The sequence below is a fragment of the Astatotilapia calliptera genome, chromosome 13 (assembly GCF_964374335.1).
Source record: "Astatotilapia calliptera chromosome 13, fAstCal68.1, whole genome shotgun sequence".
Taxonomy (NCBI): domain Eukaryota; kingdom Metazoa; phylum Chordata; class Actinopteri; order Cichliformes; family Cichlidae; genus Astatotilapia; species Astatotilapia calliptera.
Genome location: NC_137434.1, coordinates 14,551,297 through 14,575,758, shown reverse-complemented (window position 1 = coordinate 14,575,758; position 24,462 = coordinate 14,551,297). Strand labels below are relative to the sequence as shown.

Below are 24,462 nucleotides of genomic sequence, written 5' to 3'. Positions count from 1 at the left end.
CTGCATGTCTTAAAAGTTGCACAGGGGCATCTCAAAGTAGATGTTGTGCAGCTGCAGTTGATAAAGATGTAATGGAGGACTTTCCCAGTATGTGGTTGCATAAGTACCTGGTATTTGACAATTAGAACACTGTGCACAGTGGCCATGGCAAAACAAACAACCATGCAGACTGGTTAGACAGCCATGTGAAGGTATTTCTGCATACAGCGGAAAATGCTGAAAAACTCAGTTACTTTTGGTGCTCTCGGGTGGCGCTTCATTAATAACAGAAGTGAAATTTTCTGCATGAGCTCAGCAACACTTTTGAAAACCACTGTCAGAAAACACAGTTTGTCTCTGCAACCATAAAATCAAGTTAAAACTTGGAGATTCTGAGAAAAACAGAATTACAAGTAAAGTTTCGTTTGTTTTTGTTTTGCTCTTCGCTTTCCTTCTTGCCACTCTGCCCCTGGCATTGTTACACTATAAATGTAACAAATCTAAAAAGAAAAAGAAATCGGCTAACAATAGGAGTCAGGAGGAGACCAGGATTTTTCTTGCTAAAGGTGCCACAGTTTAGTTAAAAAAAACACAACAGAAAAAAAAATGCTGTAACTTTTTCTGGGTACAAGCTCATGTAAGATGGACTGAGGCAAAGTGGAAATCTCTTGTGGTTTCTGATGAATCTATATTTAAGGAAAATTTTTGGAAATTATAGATGATGGTCTCCGGGCTAAAGATAAAAGGGACCATCTGACTTTTTACCAGGGCGAGTTTTAAAAGCAAGCCTCTGTAATGTTGTGGGAGAGTGCATGTGGGAGAGTGCATGTGGCACAGACAGATACATAAATGTCCGATTAAACAATGACGTTTTATATATAAGCTCTTCTTTGGTTTAATGGCTCTGTAATAAAAGAGTCCAGGGGAAACTGGTCTTCCAGACCTGGCAACTAAACATTTAGTGCTTTATGAAGAGCAGGAGATGCAGCATAGTGTTAAATTTCCCCCCATCCTAGCCATTTTTAGGTGTGTTGCTTGCATCAAATTCAAAATGATTAGGTACTAAAAAAAGAAAAGAAAGAGGATGTCCCAGTTTTGATGTCAGTGTCAACTTTAATCTTACAGGAGATTTTGAATGATTGATTGTCAGACTGTTTTATTTCAAACATGTACAGTTATCTGAAATAGCAACAAAATACATTGTAAATAGAAAAAAGTAAAGAAAATAAAATTGCCACAAATATCAATACACAACACAATGTACATGTTTAAAAAGGAGTACGATGATCCGAATCTTTTAAATCTATTTCATTAGATATGAACTCAACACAGGATAAAAAAACAAAGGCAAAAATAATAATAGGATTTATTATTAGTTATATAATATTTATATTAGTTATTGTGTGTAGGCTTGTAAGAATAAAACTGTTTTAAGCTCGCTTTTGAATTTAGCTGTAACTGACCTCAGGTCAGCTGGCAGCTTGTTGTGAAGAACAGGATCAAAGTAAGAAAGTCAAGACACTTAGATTTAATTCAAGGAAGGAGTTAAAAGATCTGCCCCTGATGACCTGAGAGGTCTGACTGGGTAAAGATACCGAGATGCACTGGGATTTTATCAACTATAATAAAAGGATTTTAAAAGGTAAGTCTGTATTAAACTGGGAACCAGTGAAGTGGCTTTGTCAGTTTTAAGACATTGTATTTGTACCATTTTAAATGAGATCTAAACATTGAATATATTATGTGAAATTCATTGCTTTCTGTTTTTATATTGAGTTCACACAGTATTTCCACGCTTTTTTTGTTGAATGAAATTGAATGAAATAAAATAAAATAAACAAAGCAGGTTAAAATAGTACAGGATAAAACACTGGAACCCTTTAAACCTGAACCATGGACTAATTACCAGAAAATTATATATTTTTAAACTAAAGTACTTATTGAACCCAATGGCATTTTAAAAAAAGGAAATTAAATCACAATTTGCATATATGAGTAGTACAGGTCTTAAAAACTCATGTATCAAGTATGAGTACCTTGCAAGTGAGTAACAAGTTAAAGTTGTAGACATAATACAGGTTTGAACTCGGATAATTCACATACTTGAGGTCCGGGGTTTACACTGTGGGTGCCCTTCCCCCGCCCCGGGCCGCTGCCAGTCATCTGTGCCCTATCATGGCGGCCCCGTGCGGGACGGGATCCAGAGGAGGGACCGGAGGGAGGAGCAGCCTGGAATGATGACGTAGGATTGGAATGAGGGAGTGAATTTTCCGGGTCAGAAACAGGACGGGAGAGGAAATTAACTCCAGGACGAGACGAAAAAAAAAGAAAAAAACCACACGAGAATGCCGCCCTCCTTTACACTGAGATGTAGCCCGTGTGTTTAACGCTTAAGAGGGGGCTTTAAAAAAGGCGGACGTTGGACGAGGAACCGAGTGGAGAGAAAAAACAGGTGTCTGCAAACTACAAAGTGAACCTACGACGGGGACTGGAGCACCCATGTTACTCGCGACCTGCGGAACGTTAGCTCGGTAACGTTACAGCGGCTGACTTACAGCGGGAGTTTCGGTGTTTACTTGCCTGCGAGTTTCGCCTCGCTTGTGTTTGTCGGTGGCTGTCCCGCCATAGCAATCTGTTGCATCTTCCACCATCTCCTCCTCCCCGCTGCTTCTTTTATCGCACGGGTACGAGATTTATTTCCACCTTCCCCGTGATGTTTAACTGTATACCCCTGTGGCGGTGCAACCGTCATGTCGAGACGATCGATAAACGCCACTGCTCCCTGCTCTATGTGCCCGATGAGATTTTTCGCTACGGACGGAGTTTGGAGGAGCTGTTGCTGGATGCCAACCAACTCCGAGACTTGCCCAAGGTAAGGAGAAAGCAGCTTCCGCTCGTTTAAATTAAATGGCAGGTAACTGAGCTGATCTGGCACCCCGTCTAGGTGGGATCCGGGCACGAAAATTACACAAGATCAGTAAAGTGAGACACCGTAAGGGTGGAAATTTCCCCCAAAGATACATATTTGCACCGCAGGGTAGCTAGAATTATGATTCACAATCTTAAAACTTAAGCTCTCAAATATTCATCGCGCTGATACTACTATCTGAACTGCTGAACCTGTTTGGGCAGGTTATGATGACCTTTGTGTTTGTGCTTTTTCCTTACATGTAGTATCTTTCTGCATGACAGAGAGCCATACATGCAGATGATGTAGCTTATGTATATTTTCCCCTGGGAGTATAGAGTTAAACAGCACTGCTGCTCCAGGCTGATATTTATCCATGAGTATGGATGTCAGATTTTAATTAAGAGAAATGCAGTCATCATTTATGTGGATGTGGTTGCCAAGCAGGAAGAGGCATTCACTTCTTTAAACGAAACAGCTGTTTTTTCTCTTCTCTAATGCAAATGCTGAATGGCCTTGGAAATATGTTGGCGAATGAAGCAACCTGTCTGCTGATAAAAGCACTGAGACCTCTATAAAAATTCCAGCGAGGAGATCATAATTTTCCGTCTGTGGCAATAAGGTAGCTTGTAATAAAACCAGGAATAGACAATAGATAAATGATAGGACAATCAACACTGTAAGTGGGTATTGTACTATGACTACTAGTCAAGAGACACTGCATGTACAATGAATTGTTTTAGGGCTATCTGATAGCACAACTTGGCAGCACTAACTAACATAAACGGGTACTTTGACATTAAAAATAGCAATCTTTGCTGTGGGTTGGTCATGATCATGGCTGATGCTTCATCTGCTGCTAATACAAATTTGAAAAAAAAAATAGCCCTATCACAAGCTTGATATCACAATTTTGCAGAGACCAAGGGGATGCTGTCAGATTACTTTTCCAAAAAAAAGGAAGCAGAATTGAGAAACAATCATGCTGAGACCACACATCCACAAAGTTTTACTAATATGTACGTGAATGTAATCACTCAAGTGAGTCACTAATGGATTGTCTTGAAAAGTTCTGTAAAGCCAAACTGCTTTTCCCCCTGACATTAGATATTATGACTAAAGTCCTGGTCCTTCATCCTTTAAGAGCAACCACGTATTTTGATTGCAGGCTTCTCAGTGTGACTTACACTCTTGGTGAAGTTGGGATACACAATCCTAGTCTGTTTACATGTGACCTTAGAGATCTGGATTACTACTCAGAAGATTTACATGTTTTTTCCCAAGCGCATGAATGGGTCATGTAGACTTTTCTGGCTGAAGATACCTCGCCTGACATTAGTATTCTCTTTAGCAGAAAAGTTGGTTTTTAGAAGGTGCCCTTGGTTCAGCTCTGAGTACATTTTAAGGTGGAGAAATTGTTACTCGTTCATGCTGTAACCTAGGAGTAGTAATTCATTGGGTTTACAGCTGTTCCTGACAAGCAAGACCTTCCTGAAGTCACGGTGGGTCAGATGGAAAGCTTTGGTTCTGGAGGGCAGTTTTCTGCTCAACCTTTCTTCCTTGTGTCAAAAAGCTGAGATGTAGCCATTTTTAAAGCTGATGAACGTTATCTAAACAGGATGTACAGTGATTTGGTCTGCAGTTTTCAGAGAGCCACGCAGGAAAGAAAAGACCACAGAAAGAATATTTTTGGGTCTGGCATGAGCATAGAAACGTGATGGAACAGAGATAATGTGAGCAACCTCCCATGGCTGTGCCACACTGCTTACTTTGTCCATCGAAGAAAGCACAGGAACAGGTATTCTGTCTGAAAACAAAGACTGCATTATGTGTTTTGTTGTTGCTTCACTAGAGCAATTGTGTGTTCTAGCATTTTCTAATGAAGTCATAATGAATCAATGACCTGAATTGTAAAGTACAGACTGATAAAGCCACAAACAAATGCACAAAAAAGAGAAAGGGGAAAAAAAAAATCCCCAACACTTGACAGACTGGATATTTGCACCAGACAGGATGCAGTTAGCAGGTGTAATCTCACTGTGACGGTGGAGACAGAACTGTGTGACATTTAAGCTATTTCTACACTTAGTTCACAAATATTTTAAGCATGTTTAGGGGATGGAGGGGTTGCATCATTTGCGTGGTGACAACTGAAAGTGTTGTCATCAATGCTTGCCAAGAGAACCCAAGAAACGCTCGACTGGGCAAACTGTTGTATCCGTCCAGTCCAGTGCGCACCTCGCAATCTCATTACATTTGCCTCGGAGGTGGCTAACTGATCGCACTGAAGCCTCCCCAATGTTATCATTGTATTGACAATGGCATTACAGAGCCTTGACAGTAACGTATTTCAAGTCGCTTTTACACAGCAGGCAGATAAAAACATGCACGAGGCAGTTTTAATAGCAAGATACAACGGCAAAGGTGTGTTTTTACTGTGACAAGATGGGGCAAGTTGAGCAGATGGTTTCATAGTTTTACCAAGACAGATCAGCTGACTAAGTCAAGGAACCTGAAGCGTGGGTTTGTGTGAGTAGGGTTAATAGTTAGGCCCTGCTTCTCTCTTTGTTGTTTTAATTGTTTTCTGTGTTATTTGTTGCCCAGGTACACGACTAAGTTGGCAAACTGTAACTCATGACTGTCTGTGTATTCAAAGTTCCCTTTGAGCAGCTGGCTCTTAGAGTACACACATCAGGCTGGCTGGTAAACAGCATTCAAATGAACAAACTGCCTGCAGAGACAGAATAGGAATGCAAGACTAGCTGGCTGTTGAAATGCACTTGCCTGTTTATCCAGTTTAAAAATGAATGCAGTTTCCAGCATACTGAGCTTCACTGAAACTGTAAGACACAGAGGTAGCGGTGACTCTGTTAAAGGTCTTTGAATGTTTTTGTTCTTTACCTGTGTAAGCATCAGTTTGTAATATCGGACACAAAACAGAGACTATCAAGCCACATGTAAAAAAACAAACAAAAAGCATTTAGTAGAGTAGAAACTATGATGACAGCCGTTGATATGAAAAGCTAAGAGCGGTCGATCTGGCCTTTACTGGGAAATTAAAATAACAGTTTTGCAGTTTAACAAGAAAGTTGAGGACAATGCTGCCCTGATGGGTAGCTGAAAATGAACCTGCGAGGACACGTACAGGAGAAGCCAGAATACTTGATGACTTTCAGGCTACTGTTAAATCCGAATAAATGAAAGCAGATCGATTAATAAGTCAGTCAACTTTTAGTCCAGTGAAAATTGGTTCTTGTTTTTGATCACTGTGAATCTGTCACAGTAGCATGGTTCATATGTTTTTTTACTGTACATAATCAGCAGATTGAGTGACAATGTGAAAATAGGCACTAGTTTTTGGCCTCTGTAACCTTTTGGAGATCTGGTGTGCATTCGTTCAGAAAATACAGACACGGTGACTGTGGTGATGGAAGGAAGAAGCAATATCCGGTCTGAGACAGGAAGCTGCAGGGTTTATGACCCGAGTTAAGTGGTAAAGAAAGTTGTGCTCTGAGTATCCTGTGATCTACAGGAAGAACTGTCATAAAGGTAGTGCAGTTGTTGGCTGTCTGACATGCGGTTGAGACGGTTTTAACTCTCGCCTATGCTGCGATATATAATACTATAGCCTACTTTGCAGTGAATTAGACTCCACAACACATTTGACACTCATGTCTTTCACTTAAGCTTCTGTGCTTATAGGATTGTGCCTGGCAGTCAGTTTTGCTAAGTGTGTCAACATGTAATAGTTAAGTTAGTTTAATGCAGTCTGTTGTTTGTATGGACTAGACTAAAATAAACAAAGGTATTGTAAAGCAATTGTGTGATTATGTTTCCCAATTGCAGTCATTTTACCACAAAATCCCTTCAGACTGCTGCTTATGTTCTAACTAGCGCTGCTGAAGGTGAACCTGAGGATTCAAACGTCGGTTTGGACTGCATGAGAATGGTTAATGTTTTCTTGACTTGCCCTGTTTTGGTTTTTTGCGTTTCATACATGGGTGATTGTTTGGGGCGGAGCGTGAAAAAACCAACAGGAAGAACAGGTTTGTTGTCAGGGTTTCAGTTAATGCAGGACTCTGTCACAGTTGAAATAAAAGGTGGTAACAACACTGGTACCGGCTTTGCATTGCTCCCTTTTAACTCTGATTGTCTTTATTGTTAAAAGGATTTCCATGAAGCTGTATCTGTTTTGTCCTTAGCTGTTCTGAATCCTTGACATTGAACCTGTATGTCCTTCCCGCGTCGATTGTTGTGTCATAAAAGTTACACAGGAGGAAGTCGGATAGAGAAAAACACACGCTATAATTGAGTTTAAAAAATGTTTTTTTCCAAACGTGTTAAACTTTCAGTTAGTTTCCTGGTTGGAAACATGACAAATCTCCAGGTGTCCACTTGTAATATAGGAACTGGCTTGGCAGAAAAAAAAATTCACCCACACAAATGTGTTTTTTAGTGAAAGTGAAAAGAAGGGATTTAGGATGCAAAAGATCAGACATATATTGGACATCAGCTTTGTTTGTGTGTTGAAAAGACAGATTAAGAGGTGTTTAAATGTCCTTAAGAGCTTGGAATAACATGTGCATTTTGCAACAGGGTGGAGTTTGACTTTTGGACTCGTGGGTTTTATTTATTGTGCACGGATTATTACAGTGTGATCTGTATCTGGATTTGGTCTGTAGATAATGAGCAACACATTTACACCTCACTGACAGTAACTCAGATCAGATCTGCTGCTGATTTGGCAGCTCAATAACATTATCATTGTATTTGGTGCTGCCTATGGTTACAGCTTTTTATATTGCTTATCCACATAGATAGCATCTGTAGTCTTTATGCAGTTTAAAGGTGGTGGTGTTTAACTTTGAGGAAGTGGCACAATTTATTAAGTATTAGTCAGGAATCATTAAAGCTGGTAATGTGCTGGACAGGTAAGTTTAACTTGGTAATCATAAGCTGCAGGCATTGCAAACAAAGGGGAACAACTGTCTAGTTTCCTCTAAACTGCAAAGACAAATTTTTCCCATAGCCTGCAGGTTTTCTCTTCAAATAAGAGAATTGTTATCCTAAATGTTTTGTTAATGAAATGAGTAGCCAAAAAGTTTGTACTAAGCAGCTGCAGTAAGAATTCATGTAGTTTTCAGTGGATTACAATTGTGAGGCATTTTTACATTGAAGTTCAAATACAGCGAACCTAATGTGTTTGGAACAAACCGGACATGCAGCTCAAAAGAGAAGAAGTGGTTGGTTGATTTAAATGATATGTACAAAGTGGATGAAACCCTCCTGGCCTCTTGGCACACCTTTAACTCACAAAGCCCAGGGGGGAAGATCAAGAGTTATTTAGTTCATGCCAAAACATTAAGAGACCCCCCCCCCCCCCCCCCCCCCCCCACACACACACACACACACACACACACACACACACACACACATTCAAGGCTCTGCCTGTTCTTGTTATGGCTGTCAAGTATGTGCCTGTGATAATTGATTTTTGCATTGTAAAGAAGTGTGCTGGCTGGATCTTTCTTTCTTTTTTGACCTCATGTCTAATATCATAGTCTGAAGGACACAAAAAAGATCGGAGGGGCCTGTGGTGAACGTAGCCTGTCGGTATTTTCTATTTTGCTTTAACTGTTTTAAGGTAATCAGTGTTTTAATAGTTGTTTATTTTATTTCTTTTGTTAATTCATATTGTGTTTGGAGTTTTTATTTCCATTCAGTTTAGGACCAGCTAATTCATTACTTTCAGTATTTGTTTTAGTCTTTTGAATTATTTATGTGAATGGATGGTATTTGTTAGGGGTGAGTTGATATTACAGTGCAAACAGGCTTACAGTCACACAGACATCCCAAGTTTCAATAAACGTCTGTACCAAAGCAGACCTGCACCAGAAAGCAAAGTTAACAAACCCGGAGTCTGATCCTGAACTTCTGAGCTCGGACTCTGCTTTTAGTATGATCACCCTGAGTTAAACAGCACGGGGGAAATTTTTAAAATGGAGCTCAAAGATTGACTGTTTGCAGGTAAATAAACATCAGAGCCTCCATTTTACTCCTGTGAAACTGTAAATGTGACTGTATGTCAGTGGGGACCACAATGTTTATCTTTAAAATACAAGAAAAAGAGTTATATAATTTATTTCACCTCCGGTTTTTTGGTGCAGCTCCCGTTTTGCTGCTAATTTCACCTAATGACAGCTAGCAACCACTCGCCAACCCGCTGGGGATTACACATTTTTCCTTAGTGACCGGACTTTGCCAAGGGTAGGCTGACTGGTCTCTAGGCTTGCGTGACCAGGATTGCGTTACATCATCTTCAACAAAATTCCTACTATGACAGGAATTTATCCAACATGGTGACAGTCACTCCTTATCAGTGTTTACGTGTCTGAAGTTTCATATAGGTTTGTATTATCTACACAGCGAATAACACATAGTAATGGATAGTAGAAGGTTCAGCACAGAGGAAATGGCTCACAGCCTGACCGCTGCCTTACTGTACGCAAGCACAGCGTTTGAAAGCGCAACCTATAGATTTTGTGCCAACCTTATAATAAATCTACAATGCCCAGTGATCACCATCACTGTCCTGTCCTAGAAAACTAACATCTAACTGGGATTTCAGTGTTTGCAAAGATGTACATTTCTTAATTAATTAGTTAATGCACTCTGATATGAGTTTACAAATCGATTGTATGAATGTGTTTGTACACCACTTTGCATTTAATCTTTAGTTATTATTAATCTCTGGCTCTCTGCAGTGTCTTCTGTGCTGTCTTCCTCTCCTCATCCCCAGCCGATCATGGCAGGTGGCTGCCCCTCCCTGAGCCTAAGTGGTTGGTTGATTGCTGGGGTTTTCTCTGTATTATTGTAGCATGTTTACCATACAGTATTAAGCACATTGAGGGGACTATTGTTGTGATTTGGCACTATATAAATAAAACCTAACTGAACCGAATTGAATGAGGAAATAAAAACAGTGGGTCAGACAAATGCATCGGGAGGAGTTCAAAAGAGTTGTAGTTTAAGTTAATACTCTTTCTGGAAAGTCTACAGTTCTCTTGCCAAAACTCAAAGTTTAAGCTAAACCTGCTCTCTGGAGCAGACCTCAGGCAGGTTGTGTTGACAAATGTGACTAAAGTCACTAAAACATAGGCTTTTAAATTATTTTCATTTTAATTTGATTCAGTTTTGTTACTTTTTCTGTGTCAGGGAATGTTTCTACTATGTAACAAATTTCTAACAATGAAACAATTATTTTTCATTAAGTTGGAATAAAATAATAGTGTAAATAATTTTTTTTTACAGTAGCAAGTTGATGGAAGAGTCATAATGAGCAGCACATATTTTTCATTGTATTTGAGTTCTCCCTCTTTACAAGACTTTTTCTGAGTGGTTGCTAGTAGCCGTTTTGTTTTCGTTCAAGTTTCTTGTCATGTGCTGCTTACTTTTCAAACACCTCAGCTTAAGTAGACACATGACAAACAATAAGCAGACATTTTGATGTGTCATACTAGAGAAAACACAGATGTTAATACCATTAACCTCCTAAGACCTGAACTCTTTCATTGCATGAATTTTTATTTTTTCTTTGCTATTTGGGTTGATTGGGACCTAAAGAATGTAAAAACAAAGAATTACCAGTTTGTTTGTTTGTTTTTTAAACCTAATTTTTGTTTTTGAGAAAAATGAGATCCACATATGAGGACATTCATTTCAAATTTTGATTGAACAGTGGCAGTATAATGTTCTCGTAAGTGGATATCAGGCCCTTATAGAGAAAAATTAAGTATTTTGGTGTAGATGTCTACATATGTGGACACCAGGTCCTAGGAGGTTAACGTTGGCTCTATTCTGTGTCCCAGTAAGCCCCGACAGTGAACCACCATAACAACCCAAAGTTCTAGAAACCGCTAAATATGTTCAGCTTTCTTCATTTTATTATTTACAGCTGTGACACAACCCTGGCAAAGGTCTGTAAAGTTGTTTGTGATAGGAGAGCCGTATATTTATCATGACAGACTTAAGTCATCAAATATTTCAAGACACAGAAAACTACTTGATGTTAAGCGTGGGGGACAGGGATAGTGGCTTTTGTGTGAGTTTCTGCAGTACAAAATCAAACATGTGAAAGATCAGAATAACAGATTTTAAAGGATTTAACAATTGCGTTCTTGAAAATAAAACCTCCTTCAGTATTCAGTTTTTCCTTCCTACAGTTGTGTAGTTCGTCCTTATAGTGATCATCTGATTGTTGAGGTTTTCTCTCTATTGGGGTTGAGGTTTTCTTGTTGTCTTACAGCAATTGAGGAATGAAGGCAACATTTGTTGTGATTTGGCACTATACAAATTGAACGGAAGTAAAAATGCATTTAGTCTCTTGTTGTGACATTGTGGCAAAAGTAGCCATCTTCCAAAAATAAAAAGCTCTCTGACTGTTTTTGTTTTTATTAATTTTGTAATCCAGTGTCGTACAGTTTAATCATCACTTATTATTCATCTCTGGCTCTCTTCCACAACATGTTTTTTGTTCTGTCCTCCTCCCCTCACCCCAACCGGTTACGGCAGATGGCCGCCCTTACCTGAAGGTGGTTCTGCTAGAGGTTTCTTCCTGTTAAAAGGGAGTTTTTCCTTCCCGCTGTCGCCAAAGTGCTTGGTCATAGGGGCCATATGATTTTGTTTTCTCTATTGTATTATTAAAGGGTCAACCTTACAATATAAAGCGCATTGACGCAACTGTTGATGTGATTTGGCACTGTATAAATAAATAGAACTGACATGAATTGAATTCATACAAGAATGAATCTTTGACCAGGTTGTGTAATTTGAATGTTAAATATCTTGAAGCCTATTAATAAATCGATGTTTTCCTCCCTTCCATCTTTCAGCAATTTTTCCAGCTGGCGAAACTTAGAAAACTTGGCCTGAGTGACAATGAGATCCACACAATTCCATCTGAAATAGCCAACTTAATGCAGCTGGTAGAACTGGATGTCTCTCGAAATGGTAAGCAGAGTAAACACTGGTATATCACATGGCTAAACCACAAAATAACAACACAAGTAAACATGTTCAGAGACGTTTCATCTGTCACTGCTAGAACAGGTTTTTACACAGAAGAGCTCAGAAAAAGAATTGCACTCACATATTTAATTGCCATTACAAAAACTAATGCCACAAACAAATTTAAAGATTAATTGACTTATTCTTTTTGATATACTGGTGAGGTTCCTTCTGTAACAGAGCAAGCCTTTCTCAGCTGTAGCTGTAAAGACCTCTTAAGTTCAGAGACAGCTTAAACAGCTTTGTTCTACATAAAAACACTTATTATTTCACTTATGTACTTTTCTTTTTTTTTTTTAAGTTGGCACATTTTAAGACCCAATTGCAGTCAATGAGCAGTGTTATAATTAACATATTTTCTCTTGTTCAGATATTTTGGGCATTCCAGAGAGCATTTCAAACTGCAAAGCTCTCCAAGTGGCTGATTTCAGTGGAAATCCATTAACAAAGTAAGAATTTGACATACTTTAAAAAACTTTACCTGTGATTATTTTTAATACTTTTACAACAGTCTGCATTCAAGGCTTTTCAAATGGTACATTTCATATGTGTTTATTTTTATATGAAATATTTTATTTATATATATATATATATATATATATATACATATAAAATTTCATTTTCTGCATTGTGTGGTGTTAACCTCTCTGCTGTTAGTAACATTAGTAATATTTATATACCTGGCAGATTGCATATTTCCCATACTCTGCTTTTCCATGTGTGGGTGAGATCATGTCTAATTTGCACCTCAGCAGGGGCACAAAGCCACACAAGTTTAGGAAGTAATAGTGACGCTTTGGTGTTCAATACTGTTAAAGTACACACACGCACACACACACACACACACACACACACACACACACACACACACACACACACACACACACACACACACACAGAACACTACTTTCCAGAGTAGTAACCTAATTTCCCACTCTTCATTCTACATCAGCCCTATTTTAACAGGTTAATAGTAACACCCCAGGGATGACTGGACTGTGGACTGTGGCTTTACAGGAATGTGACATCATTTGGTTATCAGTCATAAATTCAATGGAGCAATAAAGCCCAAACTGGTGTGTGTATATTTTGGATATGCATACACATAATAACACCTAAGCTTAAGGTTGCATATGGTCTTTTGTTTAATATAAAAAGAGCCAATCTGAGGGCAGAGATGATAAGCAGCAAACACAGATAATGGCATCAGGGTCATCAATGCTAAACAATACTGTCTGAATGATTGAAATGTCTGGATCAAATTATACTGTTAATTCTCATGGATTCACTTTGTGTCTTGTTGTTTGTTCATCCAGGTTACCTGAAAGCTTCACGGAGCTGAGGAATTTAACCTGCCTTTCCATCAATGACATTTCATTGCAAGTGCTTCCAGAAAATATTGGAAAGTAAGTGATTTAGCACAAGTATGTAAAAGTTAAAGTATATAGATTTTATCATGAAATCTGAAGTGTGTCTAATGGTAACATACTCTGTTAAGGATGAACCTGAATCTTTCTAAGCCCACTGAGGGTTCGATGCACTGGTAGACTGATGTTTATCCAGTTTAAGGGAGACTAGTGTTTGATAATATCTCACCTGCCTCCCTTTGCATTTTCAAGTCACATACCTTGCTTTAGTCTTTGTGATCTTGCCAGAAAGGAATTTGATAATTACTGTAACAAAAGGCACATATTTCTGTTGTTTTAATGGCAACTTCAATTATGGGGTTTGTCAGTTACTCTGCTCAAACAAAGCACTTAGCATAAGCAACAACATTTTTACTTTAAAACACACAAAGCTCCAAAGTATTCCTTTAGGGTGCCACTTCTCTGCGTGATAACTTTGTCTAGTGGCAAATTGTCGAGGTTGGCCTCCTACACAGCTAATTAACACACAGTATGTTCCTTCTGGAAAGCATTTCAAAATCTGTGATGCTCCCAGGTCATTATTCTACCTCCCACTGTTCAAAGGTTACACAGTAAACACCATTAGAAACATAGAAGCAGGTTTCATTTTCAATATCTCCTTTTGCTGTCATTTCGCCTTCTTCAGAATCTCCTCCATCTCACCGTATCTCACAGGCGAACATACCAACCACATTACTCCTTACCAACTCATCAGTTAGCGTCTTTTGCCTTTGTTCATAAAAGGCAAAAATGCTTGTTTGGAGATGGCATATAATCCAGAGTAGTTAAAGGCATGCCTGCCAACATTCTCAGTCCCGTGGGGTCCCCTTTTAAACATTGAGATCAGTTCTAATTGAATTTAATAACAAAGCTATTTGCTTTCAGGTCAGAGTGCCACAGGAGATATTTTAGTAGAGGTTTGGTATTTTAAGGTAAACTGAATTGGAGGCCTGACAGGGATAGGATTATTCCAGATGTGTGAAGCTGTTTGACTGTTTTTCTCAAGAACGGTTCTCTGCCAGGTTTTCATTTTGCATCTCGCTCTGGGTCTCAAAAAAAAAAAAAAAAACAGACAAGAAAAAAACTTTCCAAATTCCAGGTGGTGCTGTGGTGTCTTCATGCAATTAGTTATTCCTTTAAGATAAAGAAGATGAATGCTCATATGGTGATGGTCTTGGGTCAAAGCCTGCTAGGAGTAACTCTTAAAGCTCCTTTGTGAACTGAGCGGCTTCTGTCATATTCCAGGTCTGCTTATAACACACAATGCCTATGCAGCAACCCAGAAGCTTTTCAAGTGATCAACAAACCGAGTCTTTGTCAATACAGTTCATATTGAGGTGTCAAACTTGTTTTTGAGGGTATAGGGGAGGCAATCAGATGTCATCTTTATGGGAAAAAAGTTAAGAATTGTGATTGCACAAACTCTTAGGATTGCCTCTCCCCCCTCTTTCTGCCTCATGGTACGGCATGTTCCGCACATATGTCCAATATTTTATCTCGCTTAACACAATGGCTTAAGGCCTGCTCTCTGTCAAAAGGAGAAGGTAATGAAAACCATAGCGCAGCTGGAACAGGATGCCTTGGTTTTTTAGAAGTAGATAAGATAAATGTCCAAGGGGTTACACGGCAGCAGCGGTTTATCTTGTGAGATGGGAGTGTTTGCTGATGTGAAATGGCACGCACAGAAATCAGAGAGTTGAGCAGTAAGGTGGCGTGTTTTAAATCGAATCTCAGACACAGTGTGCTGGAATTGGGAAGATTTTCTTTTGTCTTTTTAATATCTGGTTTTAGTGATCTGCTGCGGTGGAAGCAAGGTGAATGAAAACTAGCAGCAGTATTGGAGCTTTGCATAAATTAATTTATTTGCTGCTGTGTCTGTAGTTTTCCACAGTGAAATTGCTAACATGCAAGGAATGCCGGCTTGGCGTTTCAGTCAAGGGTGTGCTGTAAAAGGCGTCGTCTTCTTGGTCCATCACTAATAACACACAAAGTCTAACCTATTTAGAGTTACTTCTCGTAAACAACATAGACTTTGTACTGTTCTAGACGGCTACTGTTATAAAATCCTGTATCAGCTAGGTGCATGTATAGCACAAAGGCATACATGAATGGCCAGATGACAACCCTGTCCTTTGGTCTGCGATGTCTCTGTTTTTTTGCTCTTCATTTAAAGTATTCAGACGTTGTTTATCCTGCTGCAATTTTACAGCCTCGATAAGATGGACACACCTCCAAACTACTTCCTGTTTTCAGATGTCTGATTGCAAAAAGACTGTCTGTGGCCATTTTTAACTGTCATTTAAACTCATTGTTTTAAAAACACTCAGAGTAACATGTAATCATCTTTCTTTTTTACCTGTCATTGCAGCCTCACCAATTTGGTATCACTAGAACTCAGAGAAAATATATTGCAATTCCTACCAGAGTGAGTACTCATTGCTTTATGTGGATATGCATGCGTTCTTAAGCATTTTTCTATTTTTTTTTTTTAACTTGTCTTGCACGTGTCATCCACAGGTCATTATCACAGCTTCATAAACTTGAAGAACTCGACCTAGGCAACAATGAACTCTACTCTTTGGTGAGGTTTTTTTGTTTTAACCCAGAAGAATGCCAAAAACACAACTTTTCTCTTTGCCTCGTTCTTGTCATGTCCGAGCAGATTAGCATCCCTCGAGAACAGCTTTCACCTCTTATCGTGCAGATGGGAGGATGGCCATCTGTTTTCAGCTTTGGTTTTAAGTTGTAATCTTATGTGAGAGGTTTAACTCCGATGGTGAATGAGGTACTGGCAGATCATGCAAGGATGAGCTGCCAAGAATTGTCTAATGGAGATTGTGTTTAGAAATTTGAATGGGCTCTTTGCTATTTTGCCAAAAAGCAGCATAACAGGTGCAGTCATATTAAAGCAAGCAGCATTGTATCGGAGGGAAACTCATGTTCAGTTTAAAGCAAATAACTGAGATGGCTTTTTCTGCTTTGTCCCTTTTTTGTCTCTTTCTCTTTTATATTTTCCTGGCTCTTATGGTTCCTGCATTTATTCCTCCCACGCAGCCTAAGTCAATAGGCCACCTTGTCAGTTTGAAGGACTTGTGGCTGGATGGAAACCACTTGACAGAAATACCTGCAGTAAGCTAATCATGCATTTCATGTCTATGTTTTACAGTCTGTTCCAGTCTTACTGCTAATCATAAAACCACTGTCATTTGCATACTGTTACATATATAAAGTTTAGAAAAAGACTGTCTCTGTTCCTACTCCTTGATCAGGTTTGCCGTTGTATTATTTTAACATACACAAGTTTTTGCTGTGAATCTTAGGAACTGGGCAACATCAAAAGCCTGCTGTGTCTGGATGTATCAGAAAACAAACTGGAGAAACTTCCAGAGGAGATGGGAGGCCTGGTGTCACTCACTGACCTGCTAGTATCTCAGAACAACATTGATTCTCTACCAGAAAGCATTGGTATGCATATGAATTTGTCAGCATGATTGTAATAAATCTGAAACATAATATGTGGTTCACAAATGTTCTTGGGTCTCTTATGTTTTTAAATGTATAATAATAAAACACAATTAGCCATGACTTATGATCCACCAGAGGTGTGTTAAAGCGAGCAGAGAAATCATCTTTGCCTGTCGTCGTATTCTTGGTGTGTTTGAGATGTTTCTGACCTTAAACCTTTTGGGCAGTAGGTGTGTCACCAACAGCCAATAACAACTGTAGGTCTAACTCTAACCCTGTCTGTTTGACAAAGGTGGGGCTGAGCTACACACACACGCAGAGCAGGATGAAGGGTGACTTTTGTCCGCATTTATACCAGTTGCCTTAGAGCAGCGGTCCCCAATCTCCGGGCTGGTCCTTGAGTCGTTTGGAACCAGGCCGCGAGAGTTGAGGCTCAGATGTGAAATTTATGGTTATCAGGATTTTTATTGTTAACTCTGTTTCCCTGGGTCTTTTCCCACGTTGTAGTTGTGTGTCTTATTTTGAAAGAAATATTTACACGTTACCATAGCGACCAGAGAGAATTAAGGGGAAGAGAGGAAGATGTTACTCTCAATGTTGTTGGCGCATTTCAGGAGGACGCTGCTAATAAAGTTACACAATTACACAGTACATTTGCCTTTATTATTATATTTACCAAAAATACCACAGTTTTTGTCTTGGTCGTATTATTTTATTTTGTTGTATTTATCCGCGACACCTTAAAGGCCACTCCGTGAAAATATTGTCTGACATTAAACCGGTCCGTGGTGCAAAAAAGGTTGGGGACTGCTGGATTAGAACATGACTATCATGAAGATACAGATAAATATGCAAACACCAAGATTGATGTTGATATAAATGCCTCAGTTGACTGACTGCCTTTCAATGCTTACAGGGTTTATATTGTTTAATGTATATCATGTTCAACATATGTATATATTTTCTCTCGCTGTAGGAAAACTACGAAAACTTTCTATACTGAAAGTTGATCAGAATCAACTGGCGTATCTTCCAGAGAGCATTGGCAACTGTGAAAGTCTTACTGAACTTGTGCTCACAGAGAACCAGCTACAGGTTTGTTTGGGGTCTTTTTCAGCTTCATGCATCCTCTTTAAAAACAGATTAATGAGCTCATGGTCTAATGGAAAAATGGCTACAGCCAAGGTTATTGTACAAATGTTTAAACTAAGTATTTACCAATAAATATACACTTAGTGGTCACTTCATTACGTACACCTTGCTAGTACCAGAACTGTCTTAATTCTTCATGGTATAGATTCAACAAGGTACTGGAAACATGTGCCATTGAGATTTTGGTCCATATTGACATGGTGGCATCACACAGTTGCTGCTGAATTTTCAGCTGCACGTCCATAATGAGACTCTCCCGTTCCACCACATCCTAAAGATGCTGTATTGGATTAAGATGTGGAGACTGCGAAAGTCATTTGTCATCAGCCTGAATAAGGCAGGGTGGACTTGTGCTTGTGCTGACAGCCTTAGTTTGCTGTTCTTAGCTGTATGGAGCGGCACCTGGTGTGGTCTTCTGCCGCTGTAGCTCATCTGCTTTGAGGTTCAACCTCAGATGCACTTCTGTATACCTTGTAACGAGTGGTTATTTGAGTTTGTGTTGCCTTCTTAACAGCTTGAAGCAGTCTGACCATTCTCTGTAATCCATAGACATTGGTATGTGGGAAATTCCCAATGGATCTGCAGTTTCTGAAATGCAGCCATGCCACCTTCAAAATCACTAAAATGATCTTTCTTCCTTATTCTGATTATTATGCCTGAATGCATAAACCAGATTTAAGATATTTTTTTCTTTGGAGACATGAAGGAGATGGACAAACTGATTACAGTTAGGCTTCTCAGGATGCACACCCTGCACACAGTGGAAGCAACCAGTGAAACAGAAAGTATTGTACACATCATCACCACTGATAAGTCGGCCTGTTTTTATGTTGTTGTTTTGTGTGTAAATGACATGACAACGTGGGCAACACAGTGCATGAAAGCACTACATGGATAATTTGACTTTATTGTCCTTGTTTTATGGATAAATTGATAAGTTGCTTAGTATTGAGAGAAATAAATATTTCTATTTAATGTAAAACCGAGCAGACGCTGATGTTTCCTCTAATTTTTGTTTTGGTTTATAATTACAGAGCTTGCCGAGGAGTATTGGAAAGTTAAAGCGACTGTTTCACCTGAACTGTGACAGAAACCAGCTACTGTCGTTACCCAAGGAGGTAAGCTTCTTTTATGCCACCTGACAATGCTGGCGTTTTAAGAGCAAGCTGGCAAACTGCTTATTCAAGTTTATAGCCGCACTGAAGCACTTCCTTTCTTTGCTGGTAAGTGACACAGATATGGATCTCTTGGGCCTTTGCTGTTACTGGTTTTGTCACTTGTTTGCACAGGTTAGAGCGGAAATTGAAACCGAATCTGTTTTGTACACAATGATGTAATGTGGTTAAGCCAGACTGCCATTATTGTAATATGATGCTTTTCTGCAACTGTTATGAGGGAGTTAAAGCTCAAACCGAGGTTCATTCACATTTGACTGGACAATGCTCTTGCTTGTGGTGCTCTCTCATTTCATTTTTACTGCTCGGCCCCCCGGTTTGTTCAGCTTCAGCTCTGTCTCAGTGTGTCCTTTGTGTTTGCATGCGACATTCTTCTCTAACCTCTTGTCTGCGTAAGTGAAGGCTCGCTTAGTTTAAAGCTTCATCTGAAAGGCTTCTTGAAATGTTGGACAATGCCCCTGTGTCTAAATGATGCAAAGCCTGCAGTGTTTGGGGAAAAATAACAGTAGGCACACTTGGCCTAGATAATGAATCCATGGTATCACTGTTTTGCATTGCATGACATGTCTAACAGGGACAGTGTTACTGTGGCGTGTGTATTGATTTGAGCTTTGCTCAGCTACTTGATCACTGGCTAGGGCTGGACAATTAATCAGATTTTATTTTCAATTAGGATGTTGGCTTCAGTCGAATATAAACACAAGGTGATCGATAATTATTGTGTCACGTTGTGTTTCGTCGTCATGTTCTTGTTTTGCACCGGATTGTGTGTGTGTGTGAATAGCTCCACCATTGGCCCAGTTGTATTAACTTTATTGACTCTATTAATTGATTATTAGGTGCACAACCGTTTCTCCTGGATCTGCTTGGATGGAAACCAGCACATTTGGTTGTTTTTGCTTATTCTTGCTCACACATACGCAAGTAGCTCAGTAAATTTGAAAGTTTCTTACTCTTCTTGCGTGTAATTGCTTTTAGCACCTTTAGCCATTTACTTTACCCTGCATCTTTTAGCCCGATTGGTTCTAACCTGTACTGGTTAGTCTGTGCTGATAAATATATTGTAGCTGGAGTTCAGCCGGCACATTGTTTTCTCTGGCTACCAGGCCTAATTGTTCCTAATTTTAGGCCACTCTGCCACATCTTATTGACATGTAATTGTTCTTCCATCAAGATCACTAAACTGGGGACAAAGTTTCCAAATGCTGGCAAAAGATCTATCGTGCTTTTTATTACTGTGGCATTGTTGAAAAACATCAGACTGGATTCATAAAGCTATTAAGACAAACTTGTATTGGCAGTCTTGTGTGCGTGTGTTTACTTATGATTAATCATTTTAACTTTGAAGTGCCGGCAGCCTAATCACGTTGTTGTTGTGTCTCCTGTTATTAAGATTGGCGGCTGCAGTAGTCTGAATGTCTTCTGCGTACGGGAGAACAGGCTGACGAGGATACCGTCAGAGCTGTCGCAAGCCACAGAGCTGCACGTGCTCGACGTGTCTGGGAACCGGTAGGTTCATTTATCTCGAGCTGGCAAAGTCAGATTGTTAGTTTATTCCATCTCGATTAAAAAAACAAAACAAAAACAAAAAACATTTCATAATAAGTAGCAAAAACATGGTTTGTGTTTCATTTTTATGATGCTGTTTTATAATTAAATACTTGGTTTCGGCCTGCTAATCCCTGAAGATCATCCTGATATTTTGACCATGTTATTCAGTTAGTCAGAGGTTGTTTTGACCTTTATTTCCCTGCCTGTACCTGTATAGCTCCCAGCTTTGTCTAGAATGAAAGCTGCAGATATCTGCAGCTTGAGTCACACAAAGACACGTTCACCTCTGTGTCTGGAGAGTGTTTTCCCTCCTCCACATAAATAAAACAACTGCCATGTACCTCATCCAAATGTGACACCTTTACTAATTCACACTGTGCCCACAGCAGTGTGTATGTTTTGGAAATAATAACCAGGAGGTATCTTGGAGGTGGGGAGGTTGTGTGGGCAGTGATTTATTTCCTGTTTGTTTTTCAGGCTCACCCACCTACCGCTTTCTCTGACGACGCTACAGCTGAAGGCCTTATGGCTGTCAGAAAACCAGTCGCAGCCGCTCCTCACCTTTCAGACTGATCAGGACCCTAAGTCAGGCGAGAAGGTGCTTACCTGCGTGCTGCTCCCTCAACAGCCAAGTGATGACAAAGGTAATGTTATTCATCGAGTATAAGCCTGAGATAATTATGGAGGTTTGAGTGTAGAGAAAAACATTTTTCTCACTGGTTGATTGAAATCACTCTGCTTCTTTGCATGTGAGAACTTTGTGTGAATAAACATAGAAGTGGATCAGCGTCTCCGTGCTCTTAAAGTGATGGGCTTCGTCCAGAGTGAAATAACTCTGTGCTCGCTCTGAGACATTTTTAGTAATGTTCATCGTTAAGTCTTGTACAGTCTCCTGCAGTTTTCGTGACATTATCACATGATCTGCTCGGAGGAGCACAGTGTGTTCTGCAGCCTCTGATCCCTTCCTGCAGTATCTGTCGATTATAAGGTCCTGTAAGGGATCACAGCGCCTATAACAGGTCAGGCCCTCTCTTGTCCCTTGAGGCCCTCTTTCAATATGTTTTTCAGAAATGTTGTGGATTGGACAGCTAAAGAGGCTTAAAAGCGCCTGGCTTGCTGCCATTAAAAGCTCACAAACTGGGTACAGACATGCTGCTGACGGCTGGCTCTATCGCTGCCTGATACAGCAGATTATTGTAATTTTTTCTTTTTTTTTGTCCTGTCATTGACAGATTTTCACACAGATTTGTAAATATTTGTGATATGCTTGCTGATCACTTTATTTTTCATGTTGTTTTCTGCCAGCAAAAATAATTAGCAAATTCATCCATCCGTTGATTTTGAGAAGTGCTGCATGTCTCCTGTCAGAGAAATGCAGCTATAAAGCTGGCGGAAGTGGGGAAAGTGAGGCTGAGGTTGGGGGCAGGGAAGATTGTGTTGCTGTAAGCCTGTGACTAAGCTCAGATTTGAAATGGTGATCTGACAGTTTCAGGCTCACTCATTAGCACTGGACAGCTTTTATTTCTTGTGTTTGCAGATTGCAAACATTGCAGAAGTAATCGTAGCCATACTGATTTTGATCTATTGACATGTTTGCTTTTAGCTTGTACTAACATTTTTATGTGAATTCCAGTAATATTAAATATGCTGTTTGTTTTAAAAACAACCCCAGGCTCTGATAATCTTGCTCGCTGCGGAGGTATGGAGAGCCTGGTGAATGACATTGCTAACGAAACATGGGACAACAACGCCGTGAACAGGACCAGCGTCATTCACTTCGTAGATGGAGATGATGTCGACGATGACGACGATCCGGTGAGTCCATAGGCTGCATATAAAAGATGGATGCAATCTTAGAACTCCCATTTTTAAAGCAAGATTTGAACATTTGAGCACAATTTAATTATTTAGCAAGCTTTACCAAGAAGCAAGCTTGGTTAGCTTAGTTTCCATAGATTTTAATGGGTATATGTCCTCATCTGTATTAAATATGCCATAAATAAGGTTATGGGGATTGCCTCAAGCGGCTTTTTCAGGAACTCTGATCGTTTTATATCCACAGCCTTGGGGTAGGACAGTCATGCTAAAGTGCTACAAATTACTGCAAATAATAATAATAATAATGTTTTCTGGGATATTATTTTGACAAATCATGAATGCAAGGCACGTGCATCGAGCATCACAGTCTGCTGTCATGTAAACATTGTTCTTCAGCTCTCTCCAAGGCAATTTAAGCAGATTTTAAAAAGCATCCCACTAATTAGATTCTGTTTCATCTACACAGGGAACACTACTTCGGCGGGCCACGCCTCACCCCGACCAGCTGAAAAGTATGAAGAGAGCAGCAGAGAACCTCCGCAACGACATGAATGCCGCCAAAGGGCTGGACTCCAACAAAAATGAGGTCAATAACGCTGCGGACAGCGTGACCACGTCTGTGTGACCTTTACTTCAGAAATGTCTTTTACCTCCTGTGTCTCGCCGTGTTGTCCTGCACAACCCAGTTACCCCTTTTCTCCTTTACCTACAAACCCTGGTGTGGCCTACCCCTCCTGTGATTAAACCCTAGGGCGCCTGTAACCTTACTCTATCTCCAGTCCTGTGTAAATCCCACTCAGTCTACCAGGGCTGCTGTGCCTTCAATTTTTAAAAAAATTATTGTCCACAGGAATTTTCTGCACAGAGAGACTCCTTTTAAAAGACATTTTAGAGATTTATTACTTTTTTAAATGGCTCATTTTAAGAATATAATTTAGGTAGTTGCACTATTATAAGTCTTTATCAATGTGGTCAAACCTTTTAAATGTATTATTATATATATGTTCTATATATTTTTTAAAACACTGGGTGAATACTTCTTTTTACCTTTTGGGCAAACAAACCAGGATTTTTTTTTTTTTTTTGGACCTACTGATTAAGGATTATTGTACATACTCTTGTGAATATTGATACTTTTATACTTTTTGGCAGCTCAGATGTAAATAAAATGTATAGCAAATTTCTTAATCATTTGCAATTTCAAAACTTTTTTTCCCCTTTTGCAAACGTGGTACATTTGTCTTTCTTTGTTTTTCTTGGTTTAAATCAAAGCAATGAACAAAACACAGTCACTTATGTCTTATTCAACCAATATAACTGTGATCGGATGAGTGGATGGCCTTGGATCCTCATATTAATCTATGAAACATCTAGACCCATAATTTTGGAAATAAATAGATTAATTTAGTTTGGATTTAAGTACTGCACACTAAATTTGAATTACGCATCTGCAATGTAACTATGCAGAAGTAAAAATGCTATCTTATTATAATATGTGCTGTGCTTCACTGCTTTGCAATCTTTTTCAAATAGATGCCAAAAACAGATGTATTTTTCTTTGTCTTTAACAAAGAGTACTGTCAAGAATAATCATTGGAAGTTTGAGGTTTTTACCACAGTGTCGGCATTCTTTACAAATGTAGTTGATAAAGTTCCTTTTCAATACACTTTTCAGCTTTGCTCAAATCCTGTTCTTGAGATGGTACACGATCAGCTGTATCATTTTGTTTTTAAACTGAAAAAAGTGGACCAGGGAAATTGGTTCAAATGTTGGTTTTAATGTTTTTAGCTGTTTTCTGATCAAACTGCACAAAACAGATCTCAAATAGGTGGTGAGCCTGGGGATTTGGATGACTTTCTAACCACTGATCAATAAAATGAGTGCAACACTAAACGATATGTTTGTTTTTCCTTTAATTTCATTAGTCACCCTGTATAATTC

General features: G+C 39.3%; 1 protein-coding gene across 1 annotated transcript; it reads left to right on the top strand.

Annotated features, from left to right (window-relative positions):
- The first annotated feature begins 2,143 nt into the window (after positions 1 to 2,143).
- On the top strand, positions 2,144 to 24,414 carry LOC113034519 (leucine-rich repeat-containing protein 1). The gene is made up of 14 exons (XM_026189148.2): positions 2,144 to 2,851; positions 11,779 to 11,896; positions 12,324 to 12,402; positions 13,270 to 13,359; positions 15,728 to 15,784; positions 15,877 to 15,940; positions 16,414 to 16,488; positions 16,680 to 16,824; positions 17,801 to 17,919; positions 19,011 to 19,094; positions 20,545 to 20,660; positions 21,180 to 21,346; positions 22,375 to 22,517; positions 22,987 to 24,414. The coding sequence occupies exons 1-14, from the start codon at positions 2,693 to 2,695 to the stop codon at positions 23,143 to 23,145; spliced, it is 1,575 nt and encodes a 524-aa protein (XP_026044933.1). The 5' UTR covers positions 2,144 to 2,692; the 3' UTR covers positions 23,146 to 24,414.
- The last annotated feature ends 48 nt before the right edge of the window (positions 24,415 to 24,462 follow it).

Bases quoted from the DNA above. Each gene is read 5' to 3' on its own strand.
- LOC113034519 (XM_026189148.2), top strand. From the start codon at position 2,693: ATGTTTAACTGTATACCCCTGTGGCGGTGCAACCGTCATGTCGAGACG. The intron at 17,920-19,010 runs GTTTGTTTGGGG...TTATAATTACAG, and splicing joins TCACAGAGAACCAGCTACAG to AGCTTGCCGAGGAGTATTGG. The intron at 20,661-21,179 runs GTAGGTTCATTT...TTTGTTTTTCAG, and splicing joins CTCGACGTGTCTGGGAACCG to GCTCACCCACCTACCGCTTT.